We start from the raw sequence: 20568 nt of genomic DNA, 5'->3' as shown, positions 1-20568 counted from the left end.
AATCTGAGTTTTACTCTCATCCAGATCATCCATGTAAATTGAAATTCCTTGGCTCAGATTAAGTCTACTTTTGAAGATTTGCAGCAACCATATATTAATACTATTTTCCAGTCATTAACTATTTTCACAGGTTTTAAGTCGAAAGTACTATATAGAAGATGCTGTGCTCAGCATTCTGGAGTATACAAAGTATATATATCTTTGCCCTCAGATAGCTTAAAATCGAGAGAATTTCAGAGCATCAGGAGACTGGCTATAAGCAAAGTAATCCTGATTTTCAAAAAGGGAATAAAGGTGGATTCTACACACTATGTAGAATAAGGAACTTGTCTTCAAGCCGGAGAAAAGATTATTAAAAGGATAATTTGTGAGCTTTCAGGAAAGCAGCACTCATCGGAATGAGTTCACTAAGAAAAAGGCAGGTGAACTTAATCTTATCTCCTCACATTAACAGAGTTATTAGATTGTTTACAGTAGGATAATGAAAAATAGCATATCTGGATTTTACCAGAGCATTTGGCACTGATACTCTTAAGAACAAGATGGAGAAATAGGTGCTGGATTATAGCACAGTTTGATGGATTTATTGGTTGTATTAGTTTTCTGCGCTGCATAACAAATTACTACAAACTCAGTGGCTTAAGACAACACCCGTTTCTTATTTCACAGTTTCTGTGAGTCAGGAGTCTGGGCATGGCTTAGGTGGGCCCTCAGCTCAGGGTCTCACCAGGTTGCAGTCTCATTGAGGGGCTGAGGTTTCATCAGAGGCTCTACTGGGGAAAGATCCATTTTCCACGCTTCCTCAGATTCTTGGCAGAATTCATCTCCTTGCAACTGTAAGATTGAGGTTTCTGTTTTCTTTTTGGCTGTCAGCTGGAGACCGCACTCAGTTCCTAGAGTCCACCGACAGTCCCTGGCCATGTGACCATCTCCCAACATTGCAGCTTCTTCAGAACTAGCAAGAGAGTCTCTTTCACTCCAGTCTGCTAAAACCAAGTCTTATATAATGTAACCTAGTCAAGGGAGTGACATCCCATCACCTTTGCCATTTTCTGTTGGTTAGGAGCAAGTCACAGGTTCCACACTCAAGGGGAAGGGATTACACAGGGCATGAGTCATTGGGGGTGACCTGGGGTGTGTCTGCCACATTGGTTGAATGACTGAGTATAAAGAGTAGTAGTTACTGAGCCCCTGTGAGCCTGGAAGCAGGTCTGGATGGCAGATGGCAGGGCCCTGTTCAACAGCTTTGTCAGTGACTAGCATGAGGATATGGATGACCTGGTAATCCAATATATGTGTGACATGAAACTGTATATACTAGCTAATGGATGATAGAATCATAATCCAAAGTGATCTGGAGAGGCTGGAATAGTAAAGAGATGCCAACAAAATGAAATAGGGAATAAATGTAAAATCCTGCTTGTAGATGGAAAAGACCAAGAAGACAAATTTTGATGGGAAGGCATGGCTTAAAGGAAGTGTGCATGAAAAGCATGGTGGTTTTAGTTGACTGTGAGCAAATAAATGTGTCTGCCAGGGAATCTAATGTGATTTTTGACTATATCAATAAAAATATGGTATCCAAAATGAGGGAGGTGATAATCTTACTCCATTCAGTATGGCAAGACTGCCCCTGGAGGATAGTGTGTACTTGGGGAGGGACAGTCAAAGACCAGCATGCTCAGAAAAATATGACTAGGATGATGGAGTCTAGAAACCATGTGCTGTGAGACAGGACTGAAGAATCTGGGAACTTTAACCTATAGGAAAGACTGCTTAGTGGGGTAACAATGCAGCTGTCTACAACTATCTAAAAGGCTATCACGTGGAAGAGATTATAAATGACATCTGAGGATCTCCAGAGGGCGAAACTAAGACAAGTGGGTATTCATAAAAGAAAGATAAATTTTGGTTTTATATGATGTTTCTTATAAAAATTGGTGTTGCCTGAAAATATAATGGCTTCCCTGAGCAATATGAGTACCCCAACTCTAAAGGGACTAACAATTGCAAGTCAGGGATATTATACGTGTGAGTCATACTCTGAATAATGGGTGAGCTTTCAAATGATAAGAAAGCTCTTCAGTGCTTGATTTATGTTTTTCCTATTCTTTCTCAACCTAAATTCAGAATGAGGGCTGATCTCAGCAGATGTGCAACCTCATAAAATAAGAGCTTTCTAAGTTTCTCTTGGAATTGGTATTCTGGATATTTTCTACCTATAAATTTCATAGTTTTATTATTCCATTAGTTTAATTGTTAGCTTGTCTTCTGTAAGGAAACTTCTGACATATTTAGTTTATAGACAGCATGGCTTGTCAGCTAAAGAAGTATATGAAAAGCTCATAGTTGAAGATTCAGACCATGGCTTTAAAGTAGTTAATGTTTTCATTATTATGATTATTTTTATCAGCTAATATTGAGTGTGTATTGAGTGCTTTTCACAAACCATCCCAGTGAGTCCTGCCAACAACTCTGTAAGACAGGCACTTATAAGATCATCACCAGTTTATAGACAAGGAAACTAAGGCTTAGAGAGGTTTAAGGACCTTAAATTTACAAAATTTACAGAAATGGTAAGTAGCTAAACAGGATCTGAGCCCAGGCTGTGTGGTGACAAAGCCCACAGTTGTTAACCCCATCAGTAGTCGCTGAAAGTGATGCCCCACCCCCCGTCCCCAGCTGCCCCTGAAGGAGTCTGTGAGAGCAGGAAGTTGAGATTTCATTCTAAGTGTGAGGGGGAGGTTTTAAGCAAGGTGGTGACATGACTTGATTTATATTTTTAAAAGGTCATTCTGGGTGCTAGGGGAAAAACAGATTTCAGGGGAGCAAGTATGGAGGCAGGGGTCTAGTGAGAGGCTATGGACCAGCTATGGGTGACTTGGAATGGGATGGTATCAGTGGAGATGAGGAAGTGGGTCTCTTCATTCAGGAGGAGTCTTGGAGGTAGACTCAAGGGCAGCCCTGCCCTTCCCTGGACCACAGGGCTCTGCTGTAGAAGGTCCTGACTGGCCTCCTCCAGCCATGCCAAGGGGAGGAATCCACAGGCTCAAGGGGCTGAGTATTCAGAGCCCATGCCAACCCATCCTTGACCCTGTTTGGTGCCCAGGACCCTGGAATTCCCTACCCAAAGTGTCCCAAGCCCAAAGGAGCAGCCAAGTGGCACCTGTGTGTTGTAGGGGTGGGGGTGGACAGAAATTGAACACAGGGTCAGGGGCTGGTGTGTGTGGCTGGATGAGGCTGATGGATGGATCAGCTGTGAGGAGTGAGGGAAAGAGGAACAGGATGTCTTTTAAGTTTTTAGCTTGAGCAACTGGTGGATGGTGGTACAGACTGCGGAGGTGCAGAAAGAGCGGCCCGTTTAGACTCTATATTAAGTGGAAGATGTCTATTAGAATGCGGTTTCTGAAACACCTCAGAGCTTGGTTTCTGAATGATATTTTCCTTTTCAAATATGCCTTCCCAATTACATTTATCCTTGGTCTTGTCATTACCTCCACTTTCTATGAATTGAACTGAGAAACTTCTCAAGTCAACCAAGCTACCCCTTTTCTATTCAGTCTATTCAACTGCCTCCAGAACAGGAGTGCCCACCAGGTATTCCAAGAGAACAAGGAACTGAGGGAAGAAGTCCATTTCCGAATGCAAGCATTTTCTTCCACACTTCTTCTCTAGTGCCTTTCTTCTTTCTCTACATGCACATCCCATCTCTGAGGATAAGGGAAAGATGGGATAAAGCAAGCGGGAGCAAGATGGATTAACATTGGTTTATGTTGGGCTTGCCTCTGCAAGATTCAAAATACTCTGATGCTTTCCAGGAAATTCTTGGTGACTCGCACTTAACGAACCCTAATGCTTCCTGTACAGTTCAGCCCCCTAAGACAGTTGCCTAATTAATAAGTGAAAGCTGAAGCTGACTGATTGCACTGAAGTTAAATGATAATGTGGAAATAGATATTAAAACACATGTTGAATCCCGACAATTATCTCTACATCCATAAACCAAAAAAACCTGTTAAGAAAGCCTTATTTTTGTTGTTAAAATAACAAAGATTTTTATCCTAATTATGTACACAGAGAACTTCGTACCTCATAATGCACACTCTTGGGTAGGAAGTTCACCTCACATCCTGAGCTCTTCCTCTGCAAACTACGGAGAGTGTCAGTGCATCCTCCCAGTGCAATCAGAGGGTTCCCTTCGTCTGCTCTTCAGAGAGAGGCATAAGATTTAGTGGGTAAGAACAAGTGTTCTGGAATCGGACAGGGACAGACCTGGATATAAGTACCAAGTTCCTCATCTTCTCTGTGTCTCAGTTTTCTCGTCTGTATCTACCTTTTAGAAGTTATGAGAACTTAATGAGATGATGTAAATAAAGCACTTAATGCAGTGCCTAGCAGGGGGTTAGCTAATAGTCATACCCAAGTGTGAGTAAGTTCAGTTCCTATCCAAGGTTTCCCTTCTGCTGTAGCCTCAGCCAGTACAGCGCAGTGGAAAACAACAGCTTCATGTGCACAAGGAATAAAATTGTACAGACAGAGTTAAGGTTGATTTGAGTCCAGAAGTCCCTCCTGCTGCCTTACTGGTGCCCACCTCTGGAGAAGAATCAGATTCAGATGCTCAACAGCTAGCTTTCACTCATTTTTTAATCCACGTTTATTGAGTGTCTGCGATATGCCAGTCATGCTGCTGAGTACTTGGATAAATTGCTTTCATTGTTACATCTCTTTAAGTTAGGAACGACCAGCATTCCCCATTTGCAGGGGAGGGAACTGAGGCACAGAGAGCCTGAGTAACTTATCTGAGGTCAAGCAGCTAGTAAATGGCGGGCAGTGCTAAACTTGGGTCTGTCTAGTTCCCAAACCCATGCTTCCAATGGCACCCTGCTGCCCTGTGATGATTCAAGAGAACAGATGACATGTTCAGGGAGGTCGAAACGCAGGAGAGTTTATTTTCAAGAGAGCAATTGGTTTAGGCTTCAATAAGGGATTGACGTTTGAGCTGGACCTTGAAAGATGCATAGAAAGACTGAAGGGGCAGGGGACAAAGCAAAGTGAATCAGGCAGGAGGCCTCAGTTTCTCTCATTGCCGACCCCACCCTCTCCTGGTACACTTCCGCAAACAAGATTGCTTGTTGGGTCATCCTTGAGAGCTCACGTTTAAAGGCATAGAAGCAGACTGTGGCTGGTTAGTAAGAAACAGAAGTTTAAACACACCCTCCTCTGTGGACAGGGAGCTTTCGTGGCTTTCCAGAAGCCTGACTGTCTTAAACATAAGGTCAAGAATCAAACTATTCTTCAAAACAATTGCCATATAATATCTATTAAATTTCCTTTTAATTTGTACATTCCTTTTCACCTCAGTGAAGCAGAATGACTTTTTCATATTGTAGGTGTTTAATAAATGTTTGATTAATTCATTTGCTTTCAAAGTCGATTTTTAAATGAGAAGAAAAATGTGTCAGATTATGTTACTGTTTTTCTCTATCTTGCAACTTTACCACTAGTGGTTCTAAAATGAAGTCTTCAAGATTTGGATGGCAGTAAGAATTAAAGTGGTTTCTCCACTTCCTGTTTTGTTGGAAAACAAATTGGAAACTTATCTCGGGGGTGGGACCCGGGGTGGGGGCCTTCCCAGGGCCTGCAGGTTGGTTGCCAAAGCAGAAACAGCACAGCAATTTCAAGATCTCTGTCCTCTTTGAACTGCTTGTTTAGAGGGTTCGGGTGTTCATGCTCCCAGCTCTGGAGTCTGGGGAAGATGGGAAGCAGGTTTTGTTGGCAGTGCAAACAGAGACTGCTCAGAGCTCGGGTCTCAGTCATATCTGGGCATTTCTGGAGCTTGTGATGGCTGTACCAGCAACATGGGCATCCCGGCGTTTCAGAATCCTGAGCCAGGCAGCCACTACTTGGCCTTGAAAGCAAATCTCAAATTTGCTTCTGTTTGGGACATCACATGTGCCTCCCCATGTGGCGTAACCATTTCTCAGCTCTGAATTCAAGTTGTAACTGAACAAGCTCATAAACACTCCCACGTCATTTATCTCAGTGTTTTCGGTTTTAAGGCACTAAGTGTGGCTTATATTTTATTTCATTTTATTTTTACTTCAACAGCTGCCCAATAAAAGATTCAAGTAAGACCTAAAAGCTTAGTATCATCCAGATGCTAATAAGTGATACTGGTGTCCCTGGTCCTAGGGGAAGATATACCCCTGGCATCAATAATCGACTTTTTATGGGGGTCCAGTGCTGGCTTTTAAATGTTGTAGCTCTTTTTCTCAGTGATTTTTAAAAAGAAATAAATAGCAGATTTCTAGGTCTTAATGAGCCAAGTACATTATACAAATCTCCTTATGTGTGGGACACACAGAGCACATTTTCACAGAGCCCAGCATCTGAAGGCAGAGCATCCGCTTCCTGCTCCAGCTCCGTGATGGTTTTCCCAAGGCTCGGGCAGCTGTGGATGAAGACAACATTAACAGTGTGCTTGCCAGGACTTGATCCACAGCCATGAATATTCTGTGAGAGAGACAGATAACCTGTTTGTGATGGATATAGTACTTTGTATGAAAAATTCAGTTGTGGTGCTAATCCAGCTGGGAAATCCATCACAATTAAGATGTTAGACCTTTATCAAAGGCAAAAACTTGTGTATTCTCACAATATCTATTCCCGTCCTTCACAAGACCTGGAATTAGCATCTGCTGGTATTTTGTGCTGACTGTGGGATCCATGCTTGATGCCCTTTTTAAAATAAGCCACAACTTCTATGTGGAGTGAGTAGGGACATCCAAGAACCATCTCAGTTCAGGGGGAAATAACTGAACACCATAAAATACCCCACCCCAGAAAGAAATAAGATTAATGAAAAGCTGTCACCCTGGGTAGGGGAGGTCTTGGATTCATGTCAAGAGAGGAAGAGAGTTGTGTGTCTTTGGAATTCTGTCAGAAACCAGAGGAAGGTGTTCTGGAAGAAAAACAACTCCTGCCTCATTGGTCTGTCAGAACAGGGAGACAAGCCCCTGAACAGTCACTATTTCATGGGCACAGGTAAACTCATACACTTGCAAGTACAGCACCAACCCCAGATGTGAGTGATTAAGAAACACTGATTATTGGTGAAATTTATAAAGAGAATAAGGATAAAGAATTTTTAAAGCACTTGAATTTCCCAACAGACCTTCTTCATTATTTGGATTTCTTAAGGCTAAACATAGAACATAAAACAGAAATAGTTGAAAAGCTACTTTTATTTTTGCTGTTATTCCAAATAAATTAGAATTTGTGTGTGTATGTGTTTTGGCCTATTGTCAGTGTTGTTCCATTAGAATCTTCCATAATGCTACATCCATTTTGGGGGAATGCACATGCCATCTTCCTCACTATTAATCTAGGCCACTATTTCTCAACTACACAAAGGAACTAAGATACCTTTTTTAAAGGAGAATCTGGCAGTGAATATCCACCTTCCCTATCTTTACTAAATAGGCTAGAGTATTTAATATTTTCAGGTTAAATGGAAAAAAATTCAAATTGCAGATGAGGAGACCACTGGATCATTTCTTAAAAAAGACATCTCCCCATGATCATTCCATAGTGGCAGCCAGGGTCAACTGACACGTAGATTGCGTGGAGCTATACTTCTGAGAATAAATAAGGTGAGGGACACCAGGCAGGTCACCATTCCCTAAAAATCTCTCCCTTCTGGCCTCGCCTTGGACCGGAAATGTTAGCAGTAGCACATTGGGCCCTTTTGACCCATGATGCACACTGATCTGATAAACACTCGCTGAACAATGACTATATACCAGACACTGCTAGATGGGGAAGTGCCCCCAAAGGACAAACAAGGACTAAAAGAATAGAGAAAGGGAAAACTTCCATCTGGAGTGACCTGGGTTTACATGGTAGGTAAATAGGAATTTTCCAGATGGATATGACAGAGGAAATTCTAAGAGAACAGATGTGCAGAAGTGCAGAGGAAGATGGAATAAACACATGTGAGACCTGGTCATGAAAGCCTTGATACCAGATGATCAAGTAAGGGCTGAATATTCTGGAGCAAGTGGAGATCAGAGTTGTGTGAGAGGAAGACAAATGTGGGAAAGATGCAGAGTGGGATGAATGGAGAGAAATCAGAGGTAGGAAGAGCAGTTAAGAGGCTACCATAAAAATCTACCAAAGAGACAGAGAGAGGGGCGGGAGTGAGGGAGGGAGGAAGAGAGAGAGAGAAGACCCACACTAGGGTCTTGACGAGTAGCGGAAAAGGAGAGACGGTTGTGATGATGTGGCGGGATAAGGGATGATGGAGGGAGGACATAACAGCAAAGAGATGATAAGGTCAGTTTTAGACATGCCAGGTCGGAGGTGCTGGCAGGACATCCCAGAGAAAATGGACCATCCAACTATGAGATGGAAATAAGGACCCAGAGCCTAGGAGAGCTGATGATAGAGAGGAGCCAACAGAAGTCAATGGGCAGAAGTCAATGAGTCGGGATCAGGGAGATGGTGCTTTGTCCTAAAGTCTCGTGCTTATGGAGCAGACAACCCTAGAAGGAACGCAATGAAGCTAGTCCTAGCCATTAGTGTAAACTCGCTTATAGCTCAGTAGAGGGTCCTGCCGGTAAATCCATGGGCGACATCACAGGTAACCTTAAATAAGGAAAGCTGAGTCCAGGGCCTGGGTTCTTGCTAAGGGAGAGATGGGTGGGCTGGACTTGGGGCCATGGATAGTATGAGGGTACAGTGACGTCCATCAGGGCCTAGGAGGGGAGTGGGCAGAGAGATCCCCCTATTGAGGTGGGAAGGCTGCTTCCCCATTCTGTCCTAACCAGCTGGAGGGTAGTGGTGGTGTAGGAGATAGAGAAAACTGAGGGTAGGAGCCCTACCTACCCTTCATCCCCCCAGCACTTCCACCCTTCCAGCTGGAAAGTCTCTCTCCTTCTATAGAAAGAACAGGCGTGGGTCTCTTTTACTTACTTATGTAGAATTGTGAGATCTCAGAAACTCTGAGATTCTAGGGAGTAGAATGTTTGAGAACAGTGTCCTCTGAGATACATTCATGTCAACGGGAGACGACCTGGATTCCCATCCCAGCTCCATGACTAGATTGTGACTGTCCGTCTTATTCCCTGGGTGTATCTGTCCTGAGTAGCTAAGTAACCTTGAACACAGAGCTTGGCGTTTCTGGCCCTGCATGTCCTCAAATGTGCTGTGGGAATAACATGTCATAGACGAAGGTCAGGTGACATATGTGAAAGTACCTCAAACTTTCGAGTGTGTAGTCATTCACCCTACAAATCCTGGTTGTAGTGTATTTGTGTCAAGTGGCCTCTTACCCCTGAGAACTCAAAGAAAACAAGACAGTCCTGTGTTAAGTGAGCTGCTTTGTGGGACGAGAAGGCATTTGTCTTCCTTCCTCCCCTGGTTTTTTTAGGGAGAACTGCGTTTTCTTCCTTTGGTGAAAAAAGGGTGTCATTTTTTCTCCCCTGCCAGTTAGATGATCCCCCAAGTTCTTCTCTAGCTCTCCTTCCCTGTTTGCATTATTAGACAAACAGACTGGAGAAACAGAAACTGCCCCTCCTCAGCCCTGGCCCGGGGAGCGCTTTCCTCAGAAACCTCCCGTCCCTCTGAGCTGGTCCACGATGGGTGAGGCTCAGCCCCAAGGACAGCAGTGTCCCCTCAGCGCTGTGGAGGGGACAGGGGGGCCAGGTGGGCTTGGTGTGGTGCAGGAATGAATAGGACCATGCCTCTCAACACTCGATGGCATTTCTGTGTCTAATTCTACACTTTATCCCAAACACCTTGCACGGTGCTTGTCATGTAACAGGTCGCTAATAAATATTTGTCAAATTAACGAAAAGACGAGGAAATCAATAGGAGGGAATCCTGATCCCAACCTGCACAGCTTTTCTGCTGGCGACAGACAGTCCAGATGACTAAGAGGGCCCACATTAATGGTGTGAGTCACACTGCTGCAGGGTCGACAGGAAGACGTCCCTTCCCCTAAAACATCCATGGATACTCAGAAGTGGTGCACTGTTAAGATATATTCTACATGCTTGGAGCAGGAAGGGTGAGCTTAGTAAAGAAAACTTTTTATTAAAAAAAAAATGCCGTCAACAATAGCATGGTAAAATAATAAGCATTCCTTATTGTGTATATTTTGTATGTCTAGATTTTTTTAAATTGGAGATTTTATAGGAAGATAAATTCTTCCCAATCACTCACAGTGGATTTCATGTTTATGCCATTTACATTTTTTTTATGTTTTAGGTCCTCCTGGCCCCAGGGGTCCAAAAGGTGACAGAGGACAGCAGGGACCCCCTGGTCCCACTGGCAACAAGGGGCAGAAAGGAGAGAAGGGGGAGCCTGGTCCGCCTGGCCCCGCCGGTGAGAGGGGCCCAATTGGGCCGGTCGGGCCCCCTGGAGAGCGCGGCAGCAAGGGCTCCAAAGGCTCGCAGGGCCCCAAAGGCTCCCGCGGGTCCCCTGGGAAGCCCGGCCCTCAGGGCCCCAATGGGGACCCAGGTCCCCCCGGCCCACCAGGCAAGGATGGACTCCCGGGCCCTCAGGGCCCTCCCGGTTTCCAGGGACTGCAGGGCACTGTGGGGGAGCCTGGGGTACCTGGACCGCGGGGGCTGCCGGGTTTGCCTGGGGTGCCAGGCATGCCAGGCCCCAAGGGCCCCCCCGGCCCCCCAGGCCCATCAGGGGCAGTGGTGCCCCAGGCCCTGCAGAACGAGCCAACTGCAGCACCCGAAGCCAATGGTAAGTCTGAGCCCCACCTCCCACGGGGGGACGGGCAGGGTGTGCGCTCATGGCTGGGCTGGCCCCCACATGCGGCCCCATGCACCCCCCACATCCCCCACACCCCATTTCATTTGGCAGTGAAGGCATCACCTGGGGCAGGCAGAGGGCCCTGCTGCTTTCACAGGCCTCCAGGCCAGGCGGCGTCACTCAGGCACACGTGTTTCTGTCTAAACAGGACCAGACTCTCTAGCACTTGTTTATTTAGCTGAGTTGGGCCCTCAGGGACAAATGTGTCCCCAAACATTTCCTTCATAAAAGTCCAAGGCTGGCCACTCCCTGACCGTCCTGTCTTCATTTTATGCCCTTCACCCTGGGGAAAGACCATCCCTCAGTTAGCATGCAGATGCAATTTTCTGTTACTGAAGCCCAGATTTCATTTCTTTTTGAGAAGGTGTTATGGTGCCTTCTAGTCCTTTGATAATTAAACCTTTGGTAAAACCTAAATGTTGGGTTTGCAACTAAGCCTATTTTTCTCTCCTTTGACCCACACTGGATTCCACTTGATTTCCTTCAGTACGACTTGGGTCATCTTTGTTGTCCTGTAGCCTGGATTTGGTTCTGGGTTCTCCCATCTAGTTGTTTATAGGTTCCATATGATTCCAGGTTGACCTTGAACACCTGTGCCTGCACTGCTTGTTGTCATTGTTTCTGTTATTTCTGTCATTGTAAGGACTACTCCAGATGCAGAGGAACAAAGACCCAGCATCAATATTTTCCAGATTATGTAGTTTTAACTACTGTGTGCTCTGCAGTCCACTTCCCTGTACTAGTCTTTGCTCCCAGCATGTCCGTGAGCATCAGTCACGGGCTCCGCACACGGATGCTGGGGCTGCTCCTGGCCTGCGAGGGAAACCGGGCCGTAGCTGTGGTCTCTTAAACATAGCTGAAGAAAGGCATAGGGCTTTCTGTGTTTTTTCTTAAATCAACGTTTTAAACCTTTGCATTCCTAGGCTGTCCGCCTCACTGGAAGAACTTCACAGACAAATGCTACTATTTTTCGGTTGAGAAAGAAATTTTTGAGGATGCAAAACTTTTCTGTGAAGACAAGTCTTCACATCTCGTTTTCATAAACACAAGAGAGGAACAGGTATGTTTGCAGCATACTTACAGTTGGAGAAAACTATAATTTAAGGATAGTTTACATCTGGAAATTGCGTGCTTACTGGGGATTCCAAGATATCAAGAATTCATAGTCACATAAACAGAAGGCTGCATTATGGAGATGTGGGCTTCATCCAGTGACAGAAAGCATTCATGGCATGGGAGTTATGTCCTCTTGCTCCCACCTGGAAGATACTGCTTTATCAGGCCCGAGATGTGTGGCTTCTCCCAGTGGCTGTTGAGAGAGCCATAATGCAGAAGAGAAGCCTGCGGGTCGGCACCAGGCACTTGGAGAGAGAGAAGCAAAGAGGCATGAGCACCGTTAGGGGTCTGGTAGGGTGCAAGGGACCAGACATATGGCCTCAGCAGGGTCAGGAAGGGCAGAGGCAGCCATGGGGACAGAGCCCACATGTGATAACGATGGTGACTAACACTAGGCCCCTACTGTGTGCCAGGCACTGGACAAGGCATTTTCTCCTTTAAACCTCACAACAACCCTAGAACCCATGGGTATTATTATCCCCATTTTACAGATAAGAAAACTGAGGCCCCACAAGGCTGAATGATTTATTCATGGGGTGACAAGTAAATGCAGAGCTGAGACTGAAACTGAAGTTCATCTAGCAACAAGACCAATGCTCTTTCTTTAGCACCGTACTGTTCCAATGGCCGCCTTCCTTTTCCCTAAGTATCCCCACAGACACAACCCTGAAACAGCTGCTTCCGGTGGTAACTGACTGGGAATGAGCATACAACCAGGGCCTGGCTTTAGAATATACAGATCTGGGCCCAGTCCCAGCTCAGCCACTTATTATCTTTACTACGTAGGTTGTTGTAAAGGCTTCAAGACACGCCGCATGCAACACACTGGACATGGGACCTGGCTCAGAGGAAGAGTTCAATGATGCCATGGCTGTTACTATTATTAGAACATGGGAAGAACAGGTGGTGGAAGGAGGTGGAGCCTGGTGGAATGCATTGAGTGGTTTGGGTGATTTAGAGGAGGAAGAACGTCACTTAAATATCACTTATAAAGGGAAAAAATGTCAAAGCCCCCAAAACCGTGCAAAACAAGACAAATGCACTAAAAAAGAGGACAACAAAAGCAGTGTACATGTTCTGACAAACATCCTCTTTTAAAATGTCCTTTTTTCCTAAATTTTGGGGGGAAAAGTCCCCCAGACATCTGTTCCAAGAAATAGTAACACACTGACACTAATTTATTTTCAGCAATGGATAAAAAAGCAGATGGTAGGGAGAGAGAGCCACTGGATCGGTCTCACGGACTCGGAGCAGGAAAACGAGTGGAAGTGGCTGGATGGGACATCTCCAGAGTATAAGTGAGTGCTCAGAAACTTCCAGATTGGTGGGCAGACTCTCCTGTTCTGTATTTTTCACCTCTTGCTTGACTCCCTCCCGTTTCTTCCTTAATGACCTTACGTCCTAGACGTTCCTCAAATTGAGGCTCCTTGTACCAGTTGCATATGTCTATGTAAGGAAATTGTGGTTGAGAATCTATATGTAAAGTAGAGTTTTTTCTTTTTTCTTTTCATGGAATGAATTTTTTCATTTCTACGAAACAAACTATCAGAGACTCATAAAACCACATAGTACGGTACTTGCGGCCAAGGCCGCAAATTCTCTTTAAATGCTGCCATGAAGGATCAGGAAGCCAGGCTGCCTCAGGCACGTTCAGAGCTCACGTGATTCTGGCAAGAAGCGGGAGCTCCCTTCAGGATGAGGGGTCACCGTCGGTGCCCCTGACCTGGTTGGGATTCTGGCCAGAGTGTAATTATGAACTACAAGTTCATGACTCTCCTACACGTGGGAAGTTCAGCTGCACCGTGAACAAAGGCGTATGCGGGATGACCATCCCCCAAATATCTGAGGACTCCCTGTAAGTCTGATGTGGCTTGAGTTCTTGAAAGGCAACAATAAAGAATGGAAGCACTTTACCTTCTCGGGGCTCCTAGGGACACAGAAGTCTCCACGAGCCTCATCCCACCCCAGGTGTCCCCCGTCCCTACTCCTAACCAAGAGTCTGAAGATGACTAAATTGTCCCAATTAGTCTACTTCCTACTCCTGCTCCTGCTTTGCCTCTAATGGATGTGAAAATATGCAACAAACTGTACCAATTGGAGCAGAATCTATAAAAACCCACCTCTGAATAACTTTCCTTTGCTGAAGCGGAGAAGTCAGGCCTGCAGAGGCTCAAGCAGGCAGGAGGGCATCTCGGCTTCAGGAGCGTGTCCCGAGCATGGAGGAGACACAGCATCCACGGCACCAGGAGAGGAGAAAGCGAGGTGTTTCAGGTCTGAGTCGTGTCTTGGGTATTGAGACTGGACCTGTAGCAGTCAAGGAGCGGGGAGCAGGGGCCAGAGGTGGTGGAGGGGCCAGATGGAGTTTTAAAAATGTTTCTGTGCACATGACTGTGCACGTGGGTGGACAAACAAGCAGCTTTGTACTTTTAAATCCTCCATGTGAAGAGCGTGATTAAAAGATACAGGTGGAAACCAGAATAAGGCCATTGCTTTAAAAAAGAGGGAAGAAACGGCAAAGTGGAACATTTGAAGATTTTAGGTCTGCTCTGAAGGTGAGCCTCAGATGCCCCGGGGCAAATGGCTCTCTGCCCGCTGGCCTGACAGATCTCCTGTCTGCTCCCTCTGCACCTGTCCTCGGGGAGAGGAAGCTACGTCACATCCCAGCACTGGGGAATTTGGCTGACGGCCAAGGAGAGCACCCAGCACAGCAGAGATGCACTCAGAAGACTCCAAACCGTTGTGAGAGTTGTCATCTAAAATCAGGGCTGTGCAGGGCTGGAGGTAGGGATGGGAGGCAGAGATTATTAAAGGAAAAGATAAATCTGTGACTTCGACAGTCAAAAGTGCCAGGATCATTTTTTTTAAGGGAGTTGGAGGGGAGCTAAAAAAAAAAATGTTAGTCTCCTTCACTTTTCTCACAGCCATAAGTGCAAAAAAGGTCTGGGTTAGACTCACTAAGAAATTGAATCTTAAGCCTTCCTCCAAGAAAAAGCTGGATTGGTCCATATGGAATGGATAGAGCTGGAACATCACTGTCTACACCAGCTCTCCCAAGGTGGAACTTTTCTCCTCTTCCCCAGGTTCCAGCGAGAATTATGTGATCTGGGAGGAGAGCACCAGCATTGGTACCCGGGATCTGAGAAGGATTACATCACCAGACACCTTCCTGGAACTCAGTCCCCAGCCACAGCCACCCTGGGGCCTCCTGAGAGCTTTGGCTTCTGCACCCCAACCACAGCACAGACTGTGCTTCTCATTTTCCACTCAAAGGAATACATACACATGTCAAAATCCCCAGGATCAAATTTTAAAAGCAAGAATAAATTAGGCAGACATATATGAGGCCTTAGTACAGAAAGCTAATTTAATTTGACATATAATAATAAACATTGCACAAACTAGAAAGAGAGCCAGTGCCGCAAGGGGAGAGAGCACATGCCCTGGAGTCAATGAGGTCGGGGTTCCAGGCCTTGACCCAGCACTCGACAGCTGCATGACCTCGTGGGACTTACTCAGCCATGTGAATTCCCGTGTTCTTATCAAAGAATGAGTATTACAGAAGGACCTACGTCGGCATTGTGAACATTAAATGAGATCATATATATAAAGCGTTGGCCCCTGGAAAGTGCTCAAGCAATGTCATCTGCTGGTATTGGCATTGTTACTATTATTGTCATAATCATCATTTTCATGCTAATCAGTAATTGCAGAATAATACTACCTAGCATTTGTGTATTTTATAGTGTCCCAATTGAGATGCCACACACAGTACCTCACTCAGATCTCACACAGGTTTGTAAAGAAAACAAGAAGAACATTCTCTCCCACGGCCTGGGATGGGGACTGGGGGTCAGGCTCTCAGGGGTCCCCCACCAGGATAAGTCTCCCCAAATACTTCTCCGTCTATTCAGACTCACCTTTACCCTCCCCCTCTTTGCTTCTGTGGCCCATCTGCTTCCCTTCCCTGCTCCAGCAATGGTGTCTGGACCTTGCCCCCCCGCCCCGTGCCCTGCCCAGGCCACAGGAGAACCAAGGCTTTCAGCTTTCCTCTCATCCTTTATCTCCAGCATATGCGTGCGCGTGCACACACGTACGCGCACACACAATCACGGCTCTTTTGATGTTGTTTCAGACTTTTGTGGTTACTGTAAAAGAGAAATAGACAAGGTGTAAAAGGCTCTCTCCTCTGCCTCTGGCCCCAACTCCATTTTTATGGTTGAGAAAGGCAGTGCTGGAATAAACAGACAGCAAGTACTGGTGATATGGACTGGATGCCAAAGGATTAGGGCACATGCAGACCTGAACTAAGGTTTATTTCCAATGAAACATAAGACCTGACTGAATCTACAGCTCTTTCTGCCCTGAAGCAAGGCAGGAACAATCGGGGAAAGGGACGGATGAGAAGCAATCTGTGATAGTTCAGGATGGTGCCCAGGACAGATTTCCAAATACTTTTGGTTCCACACACCAATACAATTCCAAAAGAAAGACTGGGGAATGAAATACATTGCCAAGATTTTATTTGCCAAAAAGGACATAGTTTTTAAAAATCACCTATCAACAAATCTCAGCATTAAAAAACAAAAATGGGGCCAGCCAGGTGGCATAGTGGTTAAGTTCGCACACTCTACTTCAGCGGCCCAGGGGTTCGCGGGTTCGGATCCTGAGCGCGGACATGCACGCTGCTCATCAAGCCATGCTGTGGTGGCATTCCACATACAAAATAGAGGAAGATTGGCACAAATGTTAGCTCAGGGACAATCTTTCTCAAGCAAAAAGAGAAAGATAGGCAGTGGATGTTAGCTCAGGGCCAATCTTCCTCACCAAAAAAACAAAATCCACAATCTTTTCCAAGAAAAGACAGCTGGCTGTCATACATTCACATTCACACACACACACACACTCTCCTTATTTTTCTCATTTCACCACAGACCTGTGAAAACTGCATACCTGGCCGGCACCAGCCCTGACTGGAGATTGGGATCCACTGGCCCACGGTCCTATGATAACATTCAGTGAATTATCCTGGAGCGTCCACTGTGAACCAGCCTCTGTGCTGGCCTGGAGGATCTTCTCTAGAGTGTGAGGGCAGCAATATGAGCGAGAGATGCTGTTCTTCTACTCATGTAAAAATGTCTGATTTCCAATCAAGAAGACAGACGTACCAACCCTAACTGTGGATATAGCCAAGAGCAGGGCTTCAGAGGAGATTTCAACATTCTCCTCTCAGTAACTGATAGAACAAGTAGGCAGAAAAAATCAAAAGGGATATAGTAGACACTATCAACTAACTTGACTTAATTGATATTTATGGAACATTTCACCCAACAACTACAAATACCCATTCTTTTCAAGTGCATATAGTACGTTCACAAGATAAACTATATTCTGGGCCATCAAGTCTCACTAAGTTTAAAAGCACTGAATTATACAGAGTATGGTCTCTGACCAAAACAAAATTAAATTAGAAACCAATAACAGAAAGATATCTGCAAAATCACCAAATATTTGGAAATTAAATGTCACACTTCTAAATAACCTATGAGTCAAAGAAGAAATCACGAAGGAATTCTGAAAATGTTTCGAAGAAAATGAAAACACAACATATCAAAATTTGTGGGATGCAGCTAACACAGAGTTTAGAGGGGTATTTACAGCTTTAAAATGCTTATATTTGAGAAAATTTTTTAAAGTTGAAAATCAGTGATCTATGCTTCTACTTTATGAGGGTAGAAAAAGAAGAGCAAATTAATACTGAAGTAAGTAGAAGGAAGGAAATGATAGTGACCAGAAAGCAATGAAATAGAAAATAGACAAGCCATAGAGAGGATCAGAAGCATGTCAAAGCTGATCTTTCTACTCTTGATGGAATAAATACAAGTCCGTCATCTGGCAGAGGTCGTCACTGTTAATGGAGGCTGCCTGGTAGGCATGCAGGAATTGGGCCACTTGCTGAGAGCAGAAATTTAAGGTAGCCTTTTAAGGCCTTTCCTGCCCGCACTGCTTGCGTTTGCCCACCTTAGATCACCAGAGATGTGATATTCTTCCTGAGGGTTTCCCGAAAGACACTTGAATCTGCTCTGCTCCTCTTGTCCACTTCTTGTCCCCTGCACAGGGCATCATTTGGTGGGAGTATGCTGTTAAGTTATGAGTCACAGCTTTCATCTCTACAAGGCAAAGCTAAAACCTGGGTTGCCTTTCTGTGCACACAGACTCCTCCATATAATATTACATACTGTGACTTTTAGAATATAGAGCCATAGAATGGTGGGGATCAGAAGGGAACCTTCAGCATCATCTAATTCAATAATATCTCACCGTGACCCATGCCTCATGTTTCTATCAGAGTGGCTCTGGCTTAGGCCACTAGAGAGAAATCTTCCACTATACAGACCCTTGTAGTGGGATAAAATTCTACAAAAAAGAAACACTTCTCACTACTAAGATTGTCCTGCTTTGAGGCCAGGCTCTTACCAGTGGAAGTCTCTTGGCCATCAAGTCTCAGTCAATTTTGTGGTCAATGAGAAAGTACTAAGTTGTGAGGTTGAAAGGGGCTGTTCCCAAGTTTGAGAGTTTGTGCTCTGCCTCCATTAGGATAAACCCAGAATCCTGGGGGAGGTTCACACCCACTAGCTGATGTGCTTGTGTGTTTCCAGTGCACTGGAACAGTGAGTCCAGTGCTTCCAAGGTCCCTGGTGTACTTAGAGTCTGCTGTCCAAGTATATATGTATGTTGCTACCCAACCACTTCTGTGACGTGTGTATTACAATATGGGTTCAGGGATTTTGGGCCCAGGCTTTAGCCATTCTTCTTTCTAGAATCTACCTGTAAATGAGGTTAAGGCACTATTTAAGCTGAAATTCTTCTCCAAAATATGTATTTTCTTTATCTGTTCTGTTCTTTTATTAAAAGCATGCAGACTGGAGGGGTTTGCCACAAATCGCTCCATGTGATTTTAGATTTTCCAAAAAGATGCTCTGAGATTCTGGGTACTCATTCTATAAGACAGATTACCCCTGCAGCCTGGCTTCAGGCTCCTCTGCCACCCATCCAAGCTCTCCCACCTCGTCACTGCACTCACAGCCACAGACCTGCATTCTACTTTTAGTCCCAAAGGAAAACCTTGAGCACTGTATGTGAAGAATTCCAGTGACCTAGAAAAACAAATGGAGAATGGTGATAAAAATTATCTCCTTTCTTATCAATCAGTTATCTTTTTGTTGAGTCTGTAAATCCCTTTTATCTACTTAACTTAAAATGATAAGAAAATGCGAAGGAAAGATATTAAGCAGGTCTTCTATCAGAAATCATAGTTGTAGAATTTCCCAGTGAATTGAAAGATAAAGAATATCAAACGTCCCATCATTATACATTCAGAAATCACAGATCTCAAATTCTGTGAACAAAATTGGAATCGAACGCCTCACATTGCTGGCAGAAATGAACAAAATGGTACATGAACAAGATCAAACTGCTCAGGCATTGTTGATATTTCTGGAGGGGTCCTGCAAGGTGCACAGAAATACACAAAAAAGCATACATGAAAGTAAACTAGTTTTCCTTCCAACTCTGGCATCACTGTGGCAGTCTGGGATTTTTACTTCATTTGTTACTTGCCTGTTATGTAGGTTCTGTGAGGGCTGGGACTCTGTTCTCCACACAGCTGTGCTGTCATCACCTAGCATTATCCCTGGCACATAGTAGGTGCTCTGTGGATATCTGCTGAATGAATGACTATTTCTCACTCTCCGTCCTAAGTATCGTCCCATTTGTATTCTCATCAGTTGATAGTTTCATCTAAATTATCTTTCCATCACTAGATTTATTTAAGTGAGGTCACTTTTTATTTAAAAAAAAAACCAAAATATTCATGGGGGAATATTGGTATGGGGGAGTCAATTCTACCTGGTTTCCCTACCCTTTAACTGTCAGTTTCAACTGTCCTTTCCCACTGCCCTGTGGTTTTACTGGTCTTATGGTCCAAAGATGTCGGGCAATAAGGGCTCTATCCTCGGGTGACCCTGGGACACCTTGTGGCTGATGGGGTAAGGAGTCATTGTTTATGGGAAGCACCTCCTGCCACAGATGTTTTTTCAGACCCTCCACGTGAGGCAAGCTTGTCCTCTCAGGTAGTAACAACAAGCTTCTGTGCAAGAACCTGCTTCTTTGAGAAAATTCAGCTTTCAAGTTTTGAGTCTTGGAAGCACATCTAATTTATTGCATGGAAACAGAATCAAGAACAGCAAACCCTGGCAGAGCGGTGTTTTGAGCAGCGGCATCAAAGTTAACAAACCCCAAGTGAACTCATCCTAAAGAAAACTTATTTTTAAGACTCTCTCTCCCAAAAAAGGCAGTGAAATACATGTCATTTTCAGTAAGAATAAATTACTATTTCTTTCTAAAGCAATCAACCATCTACAACTTAGCCAGACAACCATAACCAAGTGTTTGTAATTGTAGGTTCTGGCAAATGTATATCAAAAGTCCCTCACTTTCTCTGTCTGACGCTTTGATTTCTTAGAGGGAAGGTATTGAAATGTACAAGGATCCCTCTGGGTTCTCACAGTTGTGTGCATCCTGTCCTCAGAGTGCATATATGTTCACACACAAATATATACACACATG

The 20568-nt window shown here is 44.7% G+C and overlaps 1 protein-coding gene across 1 annotated transcript in view; it reads left to right on the top strand.

Annotated features, from left to right (window-relative positions):
• COLEC12 (collectin subfamily member 12) overlaps window positions 1-20568 on the top strand; it is a 176761-nt gene that overhangs the window by 144068 nt on the left and 12125 nt on the right. The window contains exons 6-8 of the mRNA XM_058556844.1: window positions 10270-10758; window positions 11751-11887; window positions 13132-13241. Coding sequence (XP_058412827.1) covers window positions 10270-10758; window positions 11751-11887; window positions 13132-13241 — 736 coding nt within the window. The remainder of the gene's footprint in view (window positions 1-10269; window positions 10759-11750; window positions 11888-13131; window positions 13242-20568) is intronic.

This window comes from Diceros bicornis, chromosome 16, assembly GCF_020826845.1.
Source record: "Diceros bicornis minor isolate mBicDic1 chromosome 16, mDicBic1.mat.cur, whole genome shotgun sequence".
Classification (NCBI taxonomy): Eukaryota; Metazoa; Chordata; class Mammalia; order Perissodactyla; family Rhinocerotidae; genus Diceros; species Diceros bicornis.
The sequence above is the reverse complement of the archived record's forward strand: the minus strand, read 5'-3'. Positions and strand labels throughout refer to the sequence as shown.